Source organism: Panthera onca, chromosome D3 (assembly GCF_046562875.1).
Source record: "Panthera onca isolate mPanOnc1 chromosome D3, mPanOnc1 haplotype 2, whole genome shotgun sequence".
In the NCBI taxonomy this organism is placed as follows: Eukaryota; Metazoa; Chordata; class Mammalia; order Carnivora; family Felidae; genus Panthera; species Panthera onca.
In genome coordinates, this window is record NC_138350.1 from 22,885,452 (window position 1) to 22,906,568 (window position 21,117).

Sequence of the window (21,117 nt, forward strand, 5' to 3'; positions counted from 1 at the left end):
AATCCTATTATTAGCAATGCAAGCTTGCTTAGGCTCAGTTTCTGTATTATAAATGTACAACAGCCTCCAGCTGTCCCCATGATTAAAAATCTGATCACCTGATTTTCTATAACTGAAAACCTAAGTGCTGGGTGTCTATTTAGGGATTGTCTAGGCAAATGCAATTACAGATGCATTTTAGCCACTCTCCATCATAATTGCAGAAGCATCTGGAGATTGAGGCTCAAATAATTTACATTGAATGACATCACATGAAAGAGTCAGCTGTACGAACAGGGATAACACAGGACGTACATAACCTGCGTTGATCTTCAGGGTTTTCATTTCCTGCACAGATGGGTGAAAATGACCCAACACTGCTCAGCCTTGACAAAACACCTGTTATTTAAGGATATCTTACTGAAACAAATTGGTCAGAAATAAAAATCAAGATCTCCTTCTGCAAAACCAAAGCAAGATTTCTATTAGATGCAGAGGGCTGTCCATAACTGAAAGTGAATCAGGCGACAAATGTCTGCACACCATTTTCCTGGGTCTTGTAACACCAATGTATATGTGCCCCCTTGCTTTTCTACTAGGTATGCTACTGGAGCAGACATAAGGTAGGAACAGAACTGTAGGCAAAAGGTAACCCTGCCTACTCCAGAAAGATTTTATCAGTTAAATTCTAATATGCTAAGAATGAAATCTTTACCTGGGGACTTCTCAAGTTCATTAAAGGACAGGAAGACGGGCCTGTTTACCCACTAATCAGTTGTTGAAAGACAACATCCTTGTCTTGCTGGAGCTGTAGTCTAAATGCATGCAACTGAGCTCTAAAATGCCACTGGCAGAGTATTTGGACCAGACAGATATACACAAAACTGTATTTTCTCAAGGAGTTTAGTATCACACTGACTGAACCACACTCTATCGTAGATTATTTCAATGAAATTTAAATGACATTTTAAGGTATTCTATGAGAAGACTGTAAAACCAATGGTCAAGTAGGAAGAACACTGAACCTGCTGAGTTTGATTCTAATACTAAAAGGTCATTCACTAATTAAGCTTTAGTTTCCAAATCTGTAAAATAACGAGGGTAGGTAACTTTTAGCTGTGATTTCCAAATTTTAGTGAAAAACAATATCTTGAATTTTCCACAATTGCACCCCATACTTAACTCCGCCTGCCCACGATTCAGGGATTCAAGGTTATCAAGATTGTAAATATGCAGGCAACACTGCCACCCAGTGACCTGTCAACTCATAGGGAATGACCACTAACCAAATACCATGCAATTTTCTTATTCCCTATTTTTAAAGGTCCCCAACTTGTAAAAACAAAAATGCTGTGAAGTCCATATACTGTTTCCAACTCTATATTTAAACAGTTTTGAAGACTGTCACTACTGCCATCTGAATACTGGCAATCAGTCACGACTGCCAATCAATGCTAGTGACTGACAGCAGCAAATTGCTAAGTAGAGTGGAAAGCATTCTGTGGGTTTTAGAACGGCAAAACCTAGTTTATTTTGGAAATAGCTAATTCATTTATGAAGCTTACTTATAACCCAACACAGTCATCTCTTCAAAATAAACTTAAGCCCCTCACTAATATGAATGCTGCTTTAAATACAATTTAAAAGAAAGAGGTCGCTAATTTTGTTTACTTATGTGCAGGAATACAAATACCTCAAAATCAAAACACTTAAGAAGTTTTATTGAAAACAATAAAATACAGAAACACCAGATTCTCATTTTAAAGTTGACAGCATCTTCCAGAACCTTCCTAGTACTACACCATTCTTGTCACTATTAAATAATGAAACCAAATTTCAAATCCAAAATAATTAACGAACCTGCTTATAAATAAGCATTTCTTCTCATGGTTCTAGCCCCACACCCTAGTTTGTTTTTTTCTAAATTTTACATTTGCACCTTTTTTGAAAATGAGTTTGTTTTTTTTTTTTAACGACTGATTAATATTTTTGAGAACTGGACTTAACTTTATATTAAAAAAAAAAAACCCACACACACCTACTCAAACTCAGAGAAAATACACATTTGTTCATTAAAGCTCACCTGCTTTAGATAGTTTTTCTCTTCACACATTAGCATAATAAGCCAATGTTTGATCCATGCTTCAAAGCTGTACGAAATGAAAAGACCTGTTGATTCCCTAGGGAAACCTTAAGGCAAAAGCAAAAGCCTTACACTATAAAAGAAAAACAAAGAAAAACAAAGCAGAGGCATGGAGACTGTGGAAACGGCTCAGATGAATAAGCACCACAAGGATGAAGAAAATTTCTGTACAAACATATGCAAAAGGATAAAGTTTAAAAAGGAGCATTAAACATCCATTTTCCTGCAGAAATAATTAATCACGTCAGATAATCTGACTCCTGAAACAAGTTGTTTGGATTTTAATGAACAGATTCTTAATTCTCTCCTATAGTTACCAGTGGTATCAGAGCCTTGTTTTGGAGCTGTTCCTCCTTTTCCTCATACAGACCTTCGAGCAGAGGCTTGCCCCACAATTCCTATCGAAGACACTCTTAGTGTGTTTTGGGTCCTTCTCTGGAAAGTCGTCACCCCTTCCACCCTAACACTGGGACGAACTCCAAATTCTGGATGGTCACTTCACGTTTTTAAGTTACACCAGAACAAAATTTTTTAGCACGGCGATTTCTTTAAGGCTACAAACTTTGTAAGTTGGTCCCATTAAACAGTGACCTAAAGGCAGGAGTTTTTCAAACAGCATGAATCAAACACTTGCACATTTCAACAGAATACAGTTTACATTCATCTCTAAATCTGAGATTAAGAAACTATTAGCTGGTTTCCAACTGGTTTTAATACTGGTTTGAAGTTCGAATAATTTTACTGTGTAGACATTAAATATTGTTTAAATATTAAACATTAAATCTTTTCCTGACTGTCCAGACAGAAATAGAGAAAGCAGGAACAACAGGCAAAGGAAGAAACAGTCCAATGAACAGACTTGTTACTTCTACGCCATCTGTTACAAGGGGAGGGATTTCAGCATGGGTTTCAAAAATGCCTGGGAGCTGGTTTCTCAAAAGTCACCTCTACTTGGCATAAACCATTTTTTTTTTCTACATAAGATATCTGATTCCTACAAAGGAGGAAGAAACCCGGAAAACAAAACAGAACAAAAAGAACTGGGGTGGTCTCCCATTGTGTTTTAAGGGCCAGTATTACACTATTACACTCATTTAATAAGTTATAGTGGAGATTCTGTAGCACTAAAGGAAGTGTTGTTTTAATCGGCACTACTGAGTCCTTGCCACACAGAAGAGCCCTTCCTGAGAAATAAAAAAACTTGAATCCTGGTTATCCCCAAAGGACACCTTGAGCCTGGTTTAGTTCCTCAAGATGAAGATGTCCTATTAGCAGGAAGCTGTTCTCTATTAACTCTGAGGTTTACTGCACCAACAGCTGAAGCACCGGGCAAAATGGCTAGTTCAGTACATCTCAATGTCACTCACCCATATGTTCTCAGTTCATTATTCTGTCACTGTTTTCTACGTTAACACTAAAATACTCGACTTGCTAACATAGGCATAACCTTTTAAAAATATCTATCAATGCTGGGCTTAGCTGACACAGCAGTTCCTTGGGATTACTTAAGGGAACTTTCTTCCGTAGCCAATTTACACATGGGTTACCTCACAATCACTTTTTAACTATCGTTCAAAGTTAATTACGTTGTAAACACTCCTGAAGTGTTGTGCAAGGGAAACCAAGGAGCAACAGTAGCACAAGGCAAAAAAGCCTTGAAGGAAAAACCTTTTCTATTTTCACTGCATTTGCAGAGGCTAAGAGGTGAGCCACAGTGCTACCAGCTATTAAATCAATATAGATACACAGAACGGACAACATACAAGTTTCAGAGCCTCTGTTAAATCTCTTAGCAATAGGCTTAAGCTACTGCTTTTCTCCCTCCTCTTCCCAATCATACACAGTCACCATTGTAAACAGAGCTCCTATATCCATAGATGGAAGTTGTGACTCAACTGTCAGGGCACAGTCATAGTAGGAGCATCCTTCTTTCTTAATGCATCTTTTTCAGATTCAAGCATCTGCATTTTCTCTGATTATCTGAATGGTTTAGATAATGTAACAGATGACTGAAGTCACCCTTGGATACACAGCTTTTATACTTGCCTCTGCAGGCCGCAATTTCACATTCCCTTAATAAGCCCCCTGGAAAACTGCTTTTCCCTTGAGACAAGCTTCCTTGGCAAAAAGTTGGATTCAAGAAATGGCTACCCAAAATGAGAGTCCCACCCCAAATCACAGGTGGAGATATTATTACACCCGTTTTATAAAACTTTCAAGTCCCTACACTATACAAGTAGGCTCACGACTAAATACATGAGCCTTCTAAAATTTGACAACTTTAGCATAGAAACTGGTTTCTAGAGTTCCATCTCTTCTTCTGTGCAAGCGGCTGTCTCCAAACCACTGTAAACAGGCATCCCTGTTTGCCGAGGTTCCAAGAACAGTTCAGTTCTCCCAGGGAAGGCAGTGCCGGCAGCTGCATGCTTGGTTTGGCTCTCTCCTGTGTAGTTCTTAGCATTAGATGACGGCTTTGGCTTATCAGAAAGGAGTTCAGGGAGAGGTTTCCAGAGCACAAGCTCCATGGAAGGACGGCTCCTAAGACACAAAACACAGACTTTATCAAAACTTTTAGGATACGGAAATAAAGGATACATGTTGAAAAGCTAACGTTTGCTACCAAATATCTAGAGTTAAGAACTGATGGCATCAAACTAGGAGACTTATGGGGTAGGGTACCTGGATGGCTCAGTCAGTTGAGCATCCAACTTCAGCTCAGGTCATGATCTCATGGTTCTTGAGTTCGAGCCCTGCATCCGGCTCTCTGCTATCAGCACAAAGCCCACTTCAGATCCTCTCTCCCTCTCTTTGTCCCTCCCCTGCTCGTTCTCTCTTTCTCTCTCAAAAATAAGTAAGCAAACTTTATTTTTTTTCTTTTAAAATTTTATTTATTTTGAGAGAGAGTGCGAGTGAGAGGGGAAAGGGTGGGGGTGGCAGAGAGAGAGAGAATCCCAAGCAGGCTCTGCACTGTCAGCGCTAAGACCCATGCAGGGCTCAAACTCACAAATCGTGAGATCATGATCTGAACAGAAGTCAAGAGTCAGAGGCTTATCTGACTGAGCCACCCACGTGCCCCAAGTACATAAACTAAAAACAGAAAGAAAAAAAAAAAAAATAGACTTGTGATGATCCAAACAGATCTTTAGAAAGACACTCAAATACATATAATTTTACAGTTCTGCATGCATTTTTAACCAAACCAACCAGCTGTACTGATGCTGTGATTAAAACTAACACAGGGGTAACTGACTGGCTCAGTCAGAAGAGCATGTGACTCTTGATCTCAGGGTTAAGTTCAAGCCCCACACTGGGCATAGAGATTACTTAAAAAAAATTTTTTTTTAATGTTTGTTTATATTTGAGAGACAGAAAGAGACAGAGGGCAAGTGGGGGAAGGACAGAAAGAGAGGGAGACAATCTGAGGCAGGCTCCAGGCTCTGAGCCGTCAGCACAGAGCCCCACGTGGGGATCGAACTCACAAACCATGAGATCATGACCTGAGCCGAAGTCGGGCACTTAACCGACTGAGCCACCCAGGTGCCCCGAGATTACTTAAAATATTTAAAAATAAAAGCAATATAAACATGCAATGTGAAAAAGAGGCCCCTTATTATGCTAAGTGAAATTAGTCAGAGAAAGACAAATATATGACTTCACTCATGTGAGGACTTTAAGATACGAAACAGATGAACATAAGGGAAGGGAAGGGAAGCAAAAGCAATATAAAAACAGGGAGGGAGACAAAACATAAGAGACTCTTAAATATAGAGAATAAACAGAGGGTTGCTGGAGGGGTTGTGGGGGATGGGCTAAATGGGTAAGGGGCTTAAGGATTCTATTCCTGAAATGATTGTTGCACCATATGCTAACTTGGATGTAAACTATAAAAAATAAATTAGATTAAAAAAAGAAAAACAGAGGCCCTTGATTCAATGCCGTTATAAGTTTCTCAAATTGTGGTTAATATTAGTAGATATGAGCTACCATCTTCTACTAAACTATTATAAATTTGTTTATGTTTATTTATTTTTGAGAGAGAGAGAGAGAGAGAGAGAGCGCGAGCACAAGAGGGGGAGGGGCAGGAGAGAGGGAGACACAGAATCCGAAGCAGGCTCCAGGTTCTGAGCAGTCAGCACAGAGCCCGATGTGGGGCTCGAATCCACGATCCATGAGATCATAACCGGAGCCGAAGTCAGATAGATGCTCAACCGACTGAGCCACCCAGGTGCCCCTAAACTATAAATGAAACACTGACCAAACACATTAAAAGCATCTCTGTATACCTTTTGCTTAGTATAACTATGAAGTATAATGCTTTTTGCAATAAGTCTAAACGATTATGTTGCCAGGGCCTGCCTGCCCCTCAGTCCTCCTCCATCCAGTGATGGTTTGATGGTTTCTGGAACCTAAAGGCAAATAAAACTAAATAAACCACAATGAAGAATACTCCCAAAGGTTAGCTTCTGGAAAACTACTGAGAGCAGAAAGTGCTATTTTTTTTAGGTTGTAGGGCAAAATGACCTGTTTACTCTTGGCTATTTACCCACTCTCAGGGCTGGTTAGTTAATTATAAGCTCAAGCTAGGGGGCTAATGCAAAACCTCTGTGATCTAACATCAAGCAGCAGCTGAACCCACTGTGGCCAAAGGCAATAATGCCTCATCTGCTTGGCATCACTGGGGCTGGTGTCCTGAGAGGTTTTTTCAGATATCTGACACTTACCCTCACAAAGTATCAAATCTGTCTACGGTATTTTCCAGGCAACACCTAAATGGCACTTTGTGACTTGACTATTACTTTACACGTGGATAATGATGGCTTCAGATCTTGTAAGCTCAAGGACTATAGGAATTACAGACTAGCATTAGTTTTTACGTTAATGGCCCCAGGCTGCTTTGCTTTTTAGGTTATGTGTGCTTTCTAGTTTCCGCTCTAGTCCTCACACTGTATTGTCACTACTCACTACTATGAGTTTGTACTGCTCTCACTTGCTGTTTCTTCGTTTCTACTCTGATGCTCTAAGAATCCAGGTACCTGAGGTCAGTAAACTGGGTCTAACTTAAGAGCAAACTGGCTTAGAGCTAAAGCCCTGAGAGACTATCCACTGTGAGACAAGAACACGAGCTTTGGATTGTGGCCTTTGTGGTAACTGTTTTGGCTGATGGTAGATTTCTTCTGGTTTATTTTTAAGGTCTTTTTATTTTTTATTTTTATTAAAAAAATTTTTTCTTTAATGCTATTTATTTTTGAGAGAGAGAGAGAGAGACAGAGTGGGAAAGGGGCAGAGAGAGAGGGAGACACAGAATCCAAAACAGACTCCAGGCTCTGAGCTGTCAGCACAGAGCCTGATGCAGGGCTCATGAGTGGTGAAATCATGACCTAAGCCGAAGTCGGACACTTAACTGAGCCACCCAGGCACCTGTTTTCTAGGTCTTAATGGTGTTCCTGAACAACTGAGAGAGGCTGGTAAACAAGAGCTTTTGAAATGTGGTTCCATATCCTACGACAATACTTTAAGAGAATAGGCTATTGTCAATCCTCCCATCCCGAAGTATTAGATGGTCACCCACTTCAGAACTTCAAAAGAATCTGAGGTTAAGAAGGTATGTATACTTCAAACTTGTCCATGCACAGTATCTTGTTCACCCACAGTTAACTAAGAAAAAAGTCTGTATCCAGACTAAGCTAAATAGAAAACCTATTGTACTTTCATTGGGCTGGTGAGCAGGAGACATGGCGAGCAGGAGACAAGACTAGGATAGCACGGGCCTTGTCAGGAGACACCACCAGGTCTCCCTTCAAGATCACAATTAAAAGGAAACCAGGAACCAACACTTACATGGACTCAATCATTTTCTTTGTAAAGACTTCATCAAATTCCCTCTTCAAACCTGTTTTCATGGTGTCAGAAAGAACAAGACTGGGGAGATGGTTAATATTTCTGTCAGCTTCAACTTCTTCATCTTCATCAATTATCCTAAATAAAGGCAGCAGAAGCAGAGAAAGAAAAATTAGTCAAGCTGTTATGTACTGTAGCAATTGAACAAAATTTTAAAAATAATAATAAAAGCAACAGATGCTATAGGAAAAGATCAAGTAAAACATGAGGCTGAGTGAAGAAAGTACAGGCAGAAGAGTTACTCAGTATTTAACACAAGTTTTACATCAGATGCAATCAAATTTGAAGAACATGTCCCTGAAAACTCCCATAAACCAAAAATTAATATTCAGAAACACTAACATCCAGCAAAGTTCTGTGAGAAGAACTTACTTTAACATTGAATGTGTAAACTTTGAGTTACTAGTCTGAGAGATTGAGAATCACCATTATGACCAAACTGACTAATTAGACTAGCTTAAGAGAGCAGAGATGGCACATGAGACCAACAAGAAGCCAGCAACATACACTACCCATTTACCTGTCCTCAATTTCCTGAAGCCTCCTTCGGGCAACTTCACACTGTGGTTCTCCCGTTGTCTGATCCATTTCTTCACAAATTACATCTAACATGCCAGGTGCAGAGAGGCCACTAGTACACGGATTTACTCCATGACTCTCTATATCCTGATGTGCACAAAGAATCCAGTCATTAGGACCAGCACACAGCCCTGCTTCAGTTAGCCTTTTCTTTCTTACTGGACAACTGAAAAAAAAAAAAAAAAATCAATGAAAATTCAGAATCATATAAATAAAACATTTATCATCCCTATGTCTAATCCCTATGCCTAAACTCTTATACAAAAAACTCTAATTTTTGATAGTGTGTGATTGCAAGATGGAGAATTTTGCATTTTGCCATTTTGACAGCCTCCTTGAGATGTTTTCTTCTACTGCTCTCTACTGTATCAGACTGTACCTGCAAGATTTTGCTTTCTCAGATTAGAAGTAGTCAATGTGGGAACTTAAAATCATTCCTATTTGGCTCTGGGTAGGTCACGTGGAAAGTACAGAAACCAAAACCACAAGGCAGCAATTCAGCACCAGCCATATTTTGTCACAATTCTGCTTGCTCCACATGGGGAGATAGTCTACAGGTGTTCTATACTCCTGCAGGACGAAAATACATGCTTGATCAGGTATGTTCCAATAGGCTGTAGATGATTCTCTTGATCCTCTCCAGAATGTCAGAGACTATGATTTGGCTCTGAGTCTCTTTGTCATATAAGGTAGAGTTACACGTTGGGCACCAGACACCAAAGCTCCCAAGTCCTAGCTCTTATGCCATTCTCACTGGAACTTGCGGCCTCCTTACAGGAAGTTCAACAGTTCAAGCTTATGCCATGAACTAGTATTTGCATGTACTACAACATGCCCAATTTAGTTGAAAACACTCTGAAGCAGATAAAATAGACAACTGGTCCTATTCTATTTAAGTATTTAGACCAGAAGTACTTTATTGCTTGGGCATCAGCAAGTGCAGTGTCAGAAACAGAACACAGCTCTGCAACTAAAAAAAAAAAAAAAAAAAAAAAAAAAAATTTGTTAATGGTTACCACAGCTTCTGACTCTCTAAACTGAAGGTCAAAGGAAGTGGTATGTATTTTACAAGAAATTTCTGTTCACGGTACAACTACAAAAATCAACTTTAAAAAAAAGGATACAAAAAACAACATTAAAGTCTCTGGCAATATAAAATCTGACAATGCTCTCTTGAACCTAGACTTTTATTGGAATCAACTATTAAATGTTTTTAAAAAATGGTTTAGTTTTTTGAGGTCTTTTTTTCTTTTTAGCATAGTTGACATACAGTGTTACATTAGTTTACGGTGTACAACATAGTGATTCAACAACTCTAAATCTTATGCTATGCTCACAACTGTAGCTATAATCTGAATATATGTAACTCCACGAATCTGTGTATCATCCTTGCACAGGAGCCACGCTAATCTCTGTTATCATTCCAATTTTTAGTACACATGCTGCTGAAGTGAGCACAATATGTTTAGTTTATAGTTGGTTTTAAGTGATAAGAAAGTATTAAAAATGTCTAGCTATACATCAAATATTTCTGTAATAGTGGATAGTTTTATGGTGTGGTGTTTTGGAAAGCAGGAGAAACTATACACACAAAACCAGCTAAGAAAAAGAATACATCTATCTGGAGAGAACAGATAATTTCCTAGCACATCCAATAATTCAACTACGAAATGCAACTGAGTGTAAGAGTTGCGTTCTGATCTCTAACCTCCAACACGATTTGGACTAAATTATCTCATGCCTTGTAGGTCCATTTGCAAGTAATTAGAGATCAATGATAATTAAGCTCCAAAGAAAATGTGATATAAAAGACTTCAAAGTACAGATAAGAGCTATGGAAGTGGCAGGTGGGCAGTACGCATTAGATATCCAAATGTCAAGTTCCTCATTCTCAGGGCCTCAATCTCTTCATCTGTAAATTAAAGATGGTTTTGTTTATTTTTTAAAGTAAGCTTTACACCCAATGTGGAGCTTGGACTGTCAACCCCATTGCATGCTCTACCAACTGAGCCAGACAGGCACCCCAAAGGTGGTTAACTTTTTAAGCCAACAGATTTTACGCTTCAAACTTTTAACACTGGGACTCTTTATTCAAGTATGTCTTATAGAGTACTCCAAAAGACAAGGGCAAAGAGGTCCCTATGTATGCGCAGCAATCCCAAGGCAATTAAGAACCTAAATCCTGTCTGGCCTGATGGTTTTTAAACTGACACAACTTTCGGGGCGCCTGGGTGGCGCAGTCGGTTAAGCGTCCGACTTCAGCCAGGTCACGATCTCGCGGTCCGTGAGTTCGAGCCCCGCATCGGGCTCTGGGCTGATGGCTCGGAGCCTGGAGCCTGTTTCCGCTTCTGTGTCTCCCTCTCTCTCTGCTCCTCCCCCGTTCATGCTCTGTCTCTCTCTGTCCCAAAAATAAAATTAAAAAAAACGTTGAAGAAAAAAAAAAAAAAAAAATTTAAACTGACACAACTTTCAAATCTATTTAGCCTGTGCTTCAAAAAGTTAGAAAATCCAAAGTTTCTGCTGGCCAAAAAACAAACAAAACCTACACAAAGTTAAAAGGCAAATGACAAATTTTGGGGAAGCATAACACACATAAACAAACTACTGATTTCTTTCGTAAAGATTTCTTATGGATGAACAAGAAAAAGATCAATACGGCAATAGGAAATCTGCACAAACATGAACTGACACAATGAAACACGAATGCATTAAATGAAAAGATATTCGACGTAACTTTAATTTACAAGATATAAGTTAAAACAGTGATCATATTTTAACTATGAAATCCTACACTTACACAATTCAATGAATAATTAGAAAATATGCATCCATAAAGATAACATTTGTAGGAGCGCCTGGGTGGTTCAGTCGGTTAAGCATCTGACTCTTGGTTTTGGCGCAGGTCATGATCTCAGTTTGTGAATTTGAGCCCCACATCAGGCTCTGTGCTGACAGTGCAGAGCCTGCTTGGGATTCTCCCTTCTCACTCTCTGCCCCTCCTCTGCTCTCTCTCAAAATAATAAGCATTAAAAAAATAATAACATTCAAGATACAGACCTCTGCCAACATCCCAAAATGGTACTCTATATTCTCCATCCTACAGGTAAACACTGTATTACAGTATTTACTTCTTTTAAAAAATACATTATCAAGCACGTAAATATGCATCTCTAAACAGTGTTTAGGGCAAAACTATGCCTGGCTTTCAACCTTATACTTAGGAAATTGTACTGTATACATTCTTGGGATTTTTTTTTTTTTTTGCTCATATTATGCTTATAAGACATATCCATGTTGATAAATGCAATACACTCTCTTTTGCCCCTTTGTACTGAATAGAATTCCTTTGTATGAATTTAATTTACCCATTTTACTGTTGAGGGACCTATGGGTCTTTTCCAGTTTAGAGCTATTATGAACAAGGATGCTATGAACCTTCTTGTACGTGCCTCCTGCTGCGAGTGTGTACCTACTCAAGAGTGGAACGTTTGGGTAACAGAGTAGGTATGCCTTCAACTTACTAGATAATGCCAAACTATTTCCCAAAGTGCTTGTACCAATTTACATTCTCATCTATAGTATTGCAGAGTTACCGGGTGCTCCAATATCTGGTGGTAAAGTAGATCACACTGCGGCTTTTACTAGGCATTTTCCTAAAGACTGATAAAGTTAAATGAACACCTTTCTTTTGGTTGGTCATTTCGATATCTTCTTTGAGAGATTCTTTCACTCATTTTTCTATTATACTGCCTGTCTAGGAGATGTAATTATTTACCCGGAAGTGAGGGTAAAAAAAAAAAAAAGTTTGAAAACAAACGGTTTGAAAATACAGTTCTGGTGACAAGATGGAGAAGCAACCATTTCCACTGTTAAAAGGAATATAAGTTGGCAACAACTCTTGTTCAAATTTAAAATGCATGCCATACCCCATCTAGAAATCCATTAACCTACTTGTACATATATACGAGGAACTTTTTTTTTTAATGTTTATTTTTTTTTTTAAATCTTGTTTTTATTTCTTTTTTTAAATTTTTTTTTAACGTTTATTTATTTTTGAGACAGGGAGAGACAGAGCATGAACGGGGGAGGGGCAGAGAGAGAGGGAGACACAGAATCGGAAACAGGCTCCAGGCTCTGAGCTGTCAGCACAGAGCCCGACGCGGGGCTCGAACTCACGGACCGCGAGATCATGACCCGAGCTGAAGTCGGCCGCTTAACCGACTGAGCCACCTGGGTGCCCCTTTAATGTTTATTTTTGAGACAGAGAGAGAGAGAGACAGACAGACAGAGCGAGCGCAAGCAGGGGAGGAGCAGAGAGAGAGGGAGACACAGAATCCGGCAGGCTCCAGGCTCTGAGCTGTCAGCACAGAGCCCGACGTGGGGCTTGAACTCAGCAACCGAGAGATCATGACCTGAGCCGAAGTCGGACGCTTAACCGACTGAGGCACCCAGGCGCCCCTACAAGGAACTTTAAAAAAGAAGGGCATGGTAGATTTAACCTACAGTAAAAGCAAAAGACTAGAAAGAATTTAGAAAGCCATGGACAGGAGACTGGTTAATGATCTATACCTACTTACAACAGAATTCTATTCAATGTTGCAGAAGAAATTAGGTAGAAGTCTACCTGCCCATATGCAACAAGCCACAGGATAGCAAAATGGAAAGATCCAAGTGTTACACAATGTGAAGTTACCTTCTTAGAAATGTAGAAAACCTGAGGTATATACAGTTATAAACTCGCTAAGTTTTTAGATTATCTTCCAAAGGAGAAATTGGAAACAGGTAACAGGGGTCGCATCTGTGGAGAAAAGGGGAGCATGCACTCTAACACTTCACAATTTTTACCCTTTTGCACACTTGAAATTCTTTTACTTTCTGCACGTAATAATATTTACATGGATGAAAACTCAAACATTGCTAAGGATTACGGAGAGAAGTCTCCCTCCGGCAGGCCAGCTACCCAGTTACTTTCCCTAAAAGGCGACCGACGTTAGCAGTTCCCTGTGCCTCCTTGCACAGCTACCTAATGTTTCACCTTTTCACTTTTAGGTAACTGGGAATATAAAATAGATGAAATGACCATAAAGTGAATAAATGGCACCTGAAACTTACTCATCATCCTCCTCCTCTCGCTTGTGTTTCTTTTTACAGCGAACTGAAACACTGTTGAAACAAACAAAATCAGTCAATTGAGAAATTTACTGAGCCCGGGCTTTCGGCATCCACTCTTCCTTTCCCCAGTAACCTTGCCGATGCCACAAGTACTGGCTTGTCCCCTTCCTTCCCGACTGGGATTGGATATCCAGATCACAAGGTCGGTCTGGTTGGGTGGTCCCGACCGAGTCAGAAGTTGAAATTTCAACTTCCCACTTTGTCGAGAGAGTGGGAAATGAATCCGGAGGGACCGACGTGGGGAAAACGTTTCCAGGGGCAGGCACTGTGCTAAGCACTTTGCTTCCACGGTCTCACTAGCAGGACCCATTTCTGTCCCTCTTTGCAGATGAGAGACCGAGTGTGTGTCTGAGAAGCCCTGAAAGTTAGCACTGGCGGCCGCGCCGAGGGGACGGCCGGGCTCCGGGCGGCCCGGGTTCCACCCCCGGCCCGAAGTGGACAAGCTCGGTAAAGTCTGCTCACTTTTCGGAAGCGCAGGCCTGCCGCGGTCCTCCCCGGACTCCCGGGCTGTGTGGCCCCAAGCGACTTACAGTTAACGTCCCTGGGGATCAGTTTCTCATCTGCTATGTGGGGGCTCAGGAGCCCCCCCCCCCCCCCCCCCCGCCCCGCGGAGGGTCATGAGGATTAATGAGCCGGAGCTCCGCGCCCGCCCGCCCCGCCGGCTCCTCACCGTCCGCGCGCCGCGCTCCCGCCGGGGCTGCTCGGGGAGGCGCGGGGTCCCGGCCGCGGGGCCAGCTCGGCGCCGTCCACTCCCGGCGGGAAGGCCCGGCCGGGGAAGGCCGGCGGCGGCTGCAGGAAGTCCGGGCCGCCGCTCAGAGGGAGGCCGCTGAAGGGCCGGCCGAGCGCGGCCATGGCCGGGGAGACGAGGAGGCTGCGTCCGCGGCCCCGGCCGCCCGCGTCCCCAGGCCCGGCAGCTGCGGCCACAGCGACTGCCGAGAGGCGCCCGCCTCTGAGCCCGCTCTCGACCCCACGTCACGCCTTCTAGAACCCTCCACCCCGGGCCGCCGAGGGGCACGCCGGGATTTGTTGTGTGTGGAGAGCTGCCGTCGCGAAGGGTGCTGGGAGTTGCAGTCGAAGAGGACTACAAACAAGATGGCTGCCTCGGCTTAGCTGGCAGGGGCTGGAGGGTGGCTCTGAAGGGCCTTGAGTGGGAAACGGGTTCCAATTCTCACACCTTTGTACCTCAGTTTTCTCAATAGTAAAACCTGGTAATAATAGTACCTATCTTCTTAGCGTTGATGAGAGAATTAAGTGAATAAAAACATGTAGCCCTTGGGGTGGCTGACTGGCTCAGCGAGCTTGCGACGCTTGATCTCCAGGTCATGAGTTCGAGCCACACACTAGGCGTAAATCCTACTTTAAAAAACAAGCAAAGAATAGATCCCTTAGAACAATGCTTGGCACCAGAACAATTCTTGGCACATAGCACATATTCGTTAAATATCAGCTATTATTTCTTTCCACGTTTTAATGTAAATGAAGTTAGTGTTTCCTTAGTGAGACCTGCTTGGCGGATCAGGAAAAACCTCAGGAGGCTTGTGAGAGGTACTGGCAAGTCCTCCAGCCTGTGACTGGATCCACAGACACTCTGGCCAGAGGGCCCATTAGAGTTAGTCCACCGCAACCACTGATCATACCATTTTTCCCATCTCAGAATGACAGTATCATCCAGTCTACTTGCTTAAATGCCCTTTAGCCAAAGACCACCAAGAACATACCTGTAATTGAACAAAGATAGATTTACTGATTGCTTACAGTGAGGGAGTGTCTCGGTAAGAAGGTGTTAGAAAAAGCTTCTTCTGGGGCCCCTGGGTGGCTCAGTCGGTTGAGCGGCCGACTTCAGCTCAGGTCATGATCTCACGGTCAGTGAGTTCGAGCCCCGGGTCGGGCTCTGTGCTGACAGCTCAGAGCCTGGAGCCCATTTCAGATTCTGTGTCTCCCTCTCTCTCTGCCCCTCCCCTGTTCATGCTCTGTCTCTCTCTGTCTCAAAAATAAATAAACGTTAAAAAAAAATTAAAGAAAAGAAAAAGCTTCTTCTAGGGCCACCTGGGTGGCTTGGTTGGTTTAGCATCGACTTCCGCTCAGGTCAAAGTCTCACGGTCTGCGGATTCCAGCCCAGCACTGGGCGCTTTGCTGACAGCGCAGAGCCCACATCGGAGTCTCTGTCCTCCCCCCTCTCTGTACTTCCCCTGCTTACTCGCTCTCTTTCTCTTTCTCTGAAAACATAAACATAAAAAAAAAAAAAGAAAAAGAGAAGAAAAAGGAAAAGCTTCTTTTAGGATTTGGGACTGTCTTAGGTGATTTGGGGGGAAGGATCAAGGAAGCAGGGCTTTGTTCTAGAAATTATATTGTCAGAAAACAAGGATAATTCTATGATTGGGTAACTTAGTCTTTTCAAGAAGGTGGGAAGAATGAAGGCAAGCTAAACCTGGTGAGGAAGCAACAGTCCTTCATATTAGCTAGGGGGATGTTTGGCCAATTTTGTGGTTTGCATGATGTTCACATTTTTGTCTGTGTTCAGACACAATTACGAAGTGGTCTTGTTTCTATCTTGATCCGTCAAAGTCACGTCTCAGTCCTTGTTTGATGGTGATGTCCTGTGAAGTTGTTTAAAAGGAAGACACTGGGGCCCCTGGGTGGCTCAGTCAGTTGAGCGTCCGACTTTGGCTCAGATCATGATCTCGGGGTTCGTGAGTTCCAACCTGGCATTGGGCTCTGTGCTGACAGCTCAGAGCCTGGAGGCTGCTTCAGATTCTGTGTCTCCCTCCCTCTGCTCCTCCCCCATTCATGCTCTGTCTCTCTCTCTCAAAAATAAACACTAAAAAAAAATTTTAAAGGAAGACACCAAAGCCTATGTGATAGATAGTACCAAGCCAGTTACAGCTGTCAGAAGATGCTTTTCTGTTTCTAACCCAAAACCTAAGCGTCATCATTGATGCCTCCTTCTTGTTCACCCCCATACTTAATCACTTAGAAATTCCTATGGGCTTTATTTGTGAAATGCTTCCAAATTCTCTTCATCTTTCTCCATTTCCCTTGCCCTCATTATAGTCTAAGGAAAAAAAAAAAAAGAAAAGAATGAACCTCTTTTGCCTAATGTAATATCCTAGATTAGGTTTAAGTTTTCTTAGTGGCATTTAGAATCCAGTTTTGCCTCCATAAGGTAACACCCTACTTACCTCAATTGGATATAAAAGATAGTCTCCTGGGTCATTTCTGCAAATGGCCACCTCATTCTTCCCCTGAAAAAATACCCTTTCAGATGATATTATATACACATGTAAATATAAATATATATTTATGAAAAGGGAGTGTTGGGGAGGAAGAATTTTCTCCTGCCCTTCAAGTCCCTCTAGCTGGACTGAATCAAATTGACATGGGACAGATTAACAAGAGAATATCAAATTTAATTTTGTGCATAGGGGGAATCTGCATAGATAAGAAATTCCAAACATAGGCAACAAAAGGGGCTTATATGAGGTAAAGAGAGGGGTGGGGATCAAGGACACAAAGGGGGGGGTCTCCTCAGTGGATCAGACAGTTAAGTGGCTGACTTCAGCTCATGTCATAAGCTTCCGGTGCCTGAGTTTGAGCCCCACATCAGGCTCTCTGCTGTCAGCACACAGCCTGCTTCAGATCCTCTATCCGCCCCCCCTCTGCCCCTCCAACACCCCCCCCAAAAATAAAAAAATAGGGGCACCTGGGTGGCTCAGTCAGTTAAGCATCTGACTTTGTCTCAGGTCATGAATTTGTGATTCCTAGGTTTGAGCCTGAGTGTCTGAGCTGACAGCTCAGAGCCTGGAGTCTGCTTCAGGTTCTGTGTGCGTCTCTCTCTCTCTGTACCTCCCCCACTCATGCGCAATCTGTCTCTCTCAAAAATAAATAAACATTTTTAAAAATTTAATAAAATAAAATAAAAATAAACAAACAAAACGAAACAAAAAGGATACAAAGTGAGAGGGAGACCATTAGCAAAAAGGTGTAGGGAGATGTTTCTGGAAAACAAAGGTTCCCTTATTATGTATGTAAATTTCTTGGTAAAGAAGAATCTCTGTTAATGGCTCTCTTCCTGGTAAAGCAAGCAGTTTAGGGGGTGGTAAAGAGCTTTTCTTAAATCTGTTGGGTTTCACTCTCTTTTTTTAATTTTTTTTATTTTTTTTAATGTTTATTTTTCACAGAGAGACAGAGCATGAGCGGGGAGGGCCAGAGAGAGAGGGAGACACAGAATCAGAAGTGGGCTCCAGGCTCTGAGCTCTGAGCTGTCAGCACAGAGCCCGACGTGGGGCTGGAACTCACAGACCGGGAGATCATGACCCGAGCCCATGTCGGACACTTAACCGACTGAGCCACCCAGACGCTCTATTTTAACTTAAAATAACATTCACGCAAAAGTGGCTTGTTTTGTGGCATTGACCTCTACAATTGTCGTACTCTAAATATCATTGTAAAACCACTGTCCACCTAATTGTATTTCTTGAAAGCCCATCCAAATTCATTCTTTAGTTCACACTTCTATACTAAGTTGTATATCCCTTATCAGGCAATGTACTAGAATTAATAATTTATTAGGTTCTTCCTATTTGCAGGTCAAATATTAGGTCAAGTATTCTTCACAATAACGCCACGAGTTAGATGCTTTTATTACTCCCCATTTTACAGATAAGAACGTTGGGGCAAGTTACAGTTCCCAGTTTCCTTATGTATAAGTGAAGGAGTTCAACCCCACGTCAACCTTAGACACTGACGTAACATGCTAGGCTTTGCTCCATCTGTTTGAATTCCCTGGCAGAAAGCCCTGTGTCTCTGTGAGACACAGACTCCTTGGGACTTCAGACCCTAGAAGCAAAAGACTGAGGATTATTGTGCATCGTCTCCTACAGTAGACTGGGAAGAGCGGGTACAGAATTTGATGGTGGCTGCTGAGAGCATCTCTTCTTTTCAGTGACAATCCAGGCCTGCCTCTTTGAAGTGACTTCCAGTCAATCTCTCATGCAGTTGCTGGGTCAGACATACAGACATTTAGACAATACCCTCCTGACTCTTCTCCTGGTGACTCATCTTATCTGTCGTCTTTAAGAACAAAACCAGTATTTTCTGGTTATAAAACTAACACAGACTCTAGTAGAAAATGAGTGGAGGTGGTGATAAAAATATAGAGAGCCAAAAAATAAAAATAAAAAGCCTTAGTACCATCCCACAGGGAGCTCCATTATATGAATATCCTCCGAGTCTTTTTCTTTTTTAATTTTGTTGTTTTTAAATTTTATTTTAGAGAGAGATCGTGCAAGTAGGGAGAGGGGCAGAGGGAGAGAGAGAAAGAGAGAGAGAGAGAGGAGAGAGAATCCCAAGCAGACTTCACACTCAGTGCAGAGCCCAGCGTGGGGCTTGATCCCAAGACTCTGGGATCATGACCTGAGCCAAAATCAAGAGTCTGACTCTTGACTGATTCACCCAGGCCCACCTCTAGTCTTTTTTCTTATTTGCGTGCATGTGTACACAGAAGCTGTCTTGCTCATTTATAGACTCCAAACAGTTATTTCTTATTGCCCTTTCTTGAGGCATTCACAATTACCAGAACATTCCATTTACGAGACCAGTAAAACCCTGATAGCAGTGGAATGCCTAGAAGACCTCCACACCCCACACATCCCTTTCCCTGCCCTTGGTAGGCTGAACACTCCAAATCCCACCCACGATCACGTGCTCTCTGCTTGTTTTCTTACAGGTACCCCCTGAACCTCTTTCTACAAAACTCTAGGTATCCATCTTGGAATTGGAAAGGTCAGGTGTTAAGGCTTGAGTCTTCTACCTCTGCCAAAATAAATTTCTCTCTCTTTTCCAGATCCTTGACTTTTGAGTGATCAGCTTTCCTAGCAATGAGTTTATCAGAGTTTGTTTAGCAACAGTGTTGGCAAACCCAAGCAGCAGCTATGCTTTTGATTTGTCCAGCCCCCTTGGGATATCCCGGGACAGAGCAGTTGTTTGAGCAGCTCGCCAGAGCTCACCTGTTCATTTCCTGAGTCAGTGGCTATGACAGATCATTCAGTAACATGTGCACACACATATCTGTGTGCTAGTGAATAACACACACACAAAAACTCCACATTTTCTCATTTTACTCTCATAACAGGGCCACAGGTACACGTACGATTCTATATAAAGGTGATAAAACTAAAGCTTAGAGAGGATAAGTAATTTGTCTACCTAATTAATCACAGTAGTTAATAGAACTTAGCAAGAAACAACCTTCACAGGATATTAATACAAAAGTATTAAGCTTCATCCTTTCTGGAAGAAAAGATACCAAACCAAACTTGATGGCAATGACCCATGAGGGGTGGGGTTATCAGAACTTGCACTTTGTGGGTGTAAATTTTAAGCTTTTATTTTTTCCAAGGAATATGTGTTACTTTGTAGTCAGACAAAGGATACATGGTTTTGGTTTTTACTTAAGATTTTTTAAATGTTATTTAATTTTAAAAATTTTTTAATGTTTATTTATTTTTGAGACAGAGACAGAACACGAGCAGGGGAGGGGCAGAGAGAGAGGGAGGCACAGAATCCAAAGCAGGCTCCAGGCTCTGAGCTGTCCACACAGAGCCTGATGCAGGGCTCAAACTCATGAACTGTGAGATCATGGCTTGAGCCAAAGCCGGACACTTAACCAACTAGCCACCAAGTTGCCCCAAGGTTTTTTTTTTTCATTTTTAAGTAGTCTCTACCCAGTGTGGGGCTCAGACTCACAACCTTGAGATTAAGAGTTGCATGATTCACCCACCAAGCCAGCCAAGTACCCCAGATAAATGTTTTTGAAATAAATATGTTCAATATGACAAGTGCAATGGACTGAATGTTTGTGTTATTCCCTCCACCCCTACCCCCCCACCACCAAATTCATATGTTGAAATATGAACCCCTAATGTAGTGGCATTAGAAGTTGGGGCTTCTGGGAGGTGATTAGGTCATGAGGGTGGAGACTTCATGAATGGGATTAATACTCTTATGAAAAAAACTCCCTTGCCCCTCACATTAGGTGAGGACACAGCAAAAAGATGGCCATCTATGAACTAGGAAATGGGTCGTGTGAAAAATCAGTAATGGGAAACCACACCAAAAAATGAAGTCGGGGGGGTTTTGGCAGGGGGAGCTCTCATGCCCTACTACTTGTAGTCAATTGCAAACCCAACAGGAAAAGCCAGACTTGATCTTGCAGGTGGATACTACTCTACTATTCCAGCCCAGGAAGAGATGCTTTCCTCATCAGGCAACAGCTCAGCCAATGAAAAGCCACCATACTTCGAACTCCCAGTTTACTCCAATGGACTTCTAGTTTGTAACAGCCTCCA

At 41.9% G+C, this 21,117-nt stretch overlaps 1 protein-coding gene and 1 non-coding gene across 2 annotated transcripts; both read right to left on the reverse strand.

Moving 5' to 3' along the window:
- Positions 1 to 1,679: 1,679 nt before the first annotated feature.
- CCDC117 (coiled-coil domain containing 117) lies at positions 1,680 to 14,774 on the reverse strand. The gene is made up of 5 exons (XM_060612828.2): positions 14,442 to 14,774; positions 13,712 to 13,762; positions 8,541 to 8,765; positions 7,961 to 8,098; positions 1,680 to 4,660 (listed from the first exon to the last, which is right to left on the reverse strand). The coding sequence occupies exons 1-5, from the start codon at positions 14,621 to 14,623 to the stop codon at positions 4,423 to 4,425; spliced, it is 834 nt and encodes a 277-aa protein (XP_060468811.1). The 5' UTR covers positions 14,624 to 14,774; the 3' UTR covers positions 1,680 to 4,422.
- On the reverse strand, positions 9,954 to 10,057 carry LOC132666139 (U6 spliceosomal RNA). The gene has a single exon (XR_009604518.1). It is a non-coding gene; the product is annotated as a U6 spliceosomal RNA (small nuclear RNA).
- Positions 14,775 to 21,117: the final 6,343 nt, after the last annotated feature.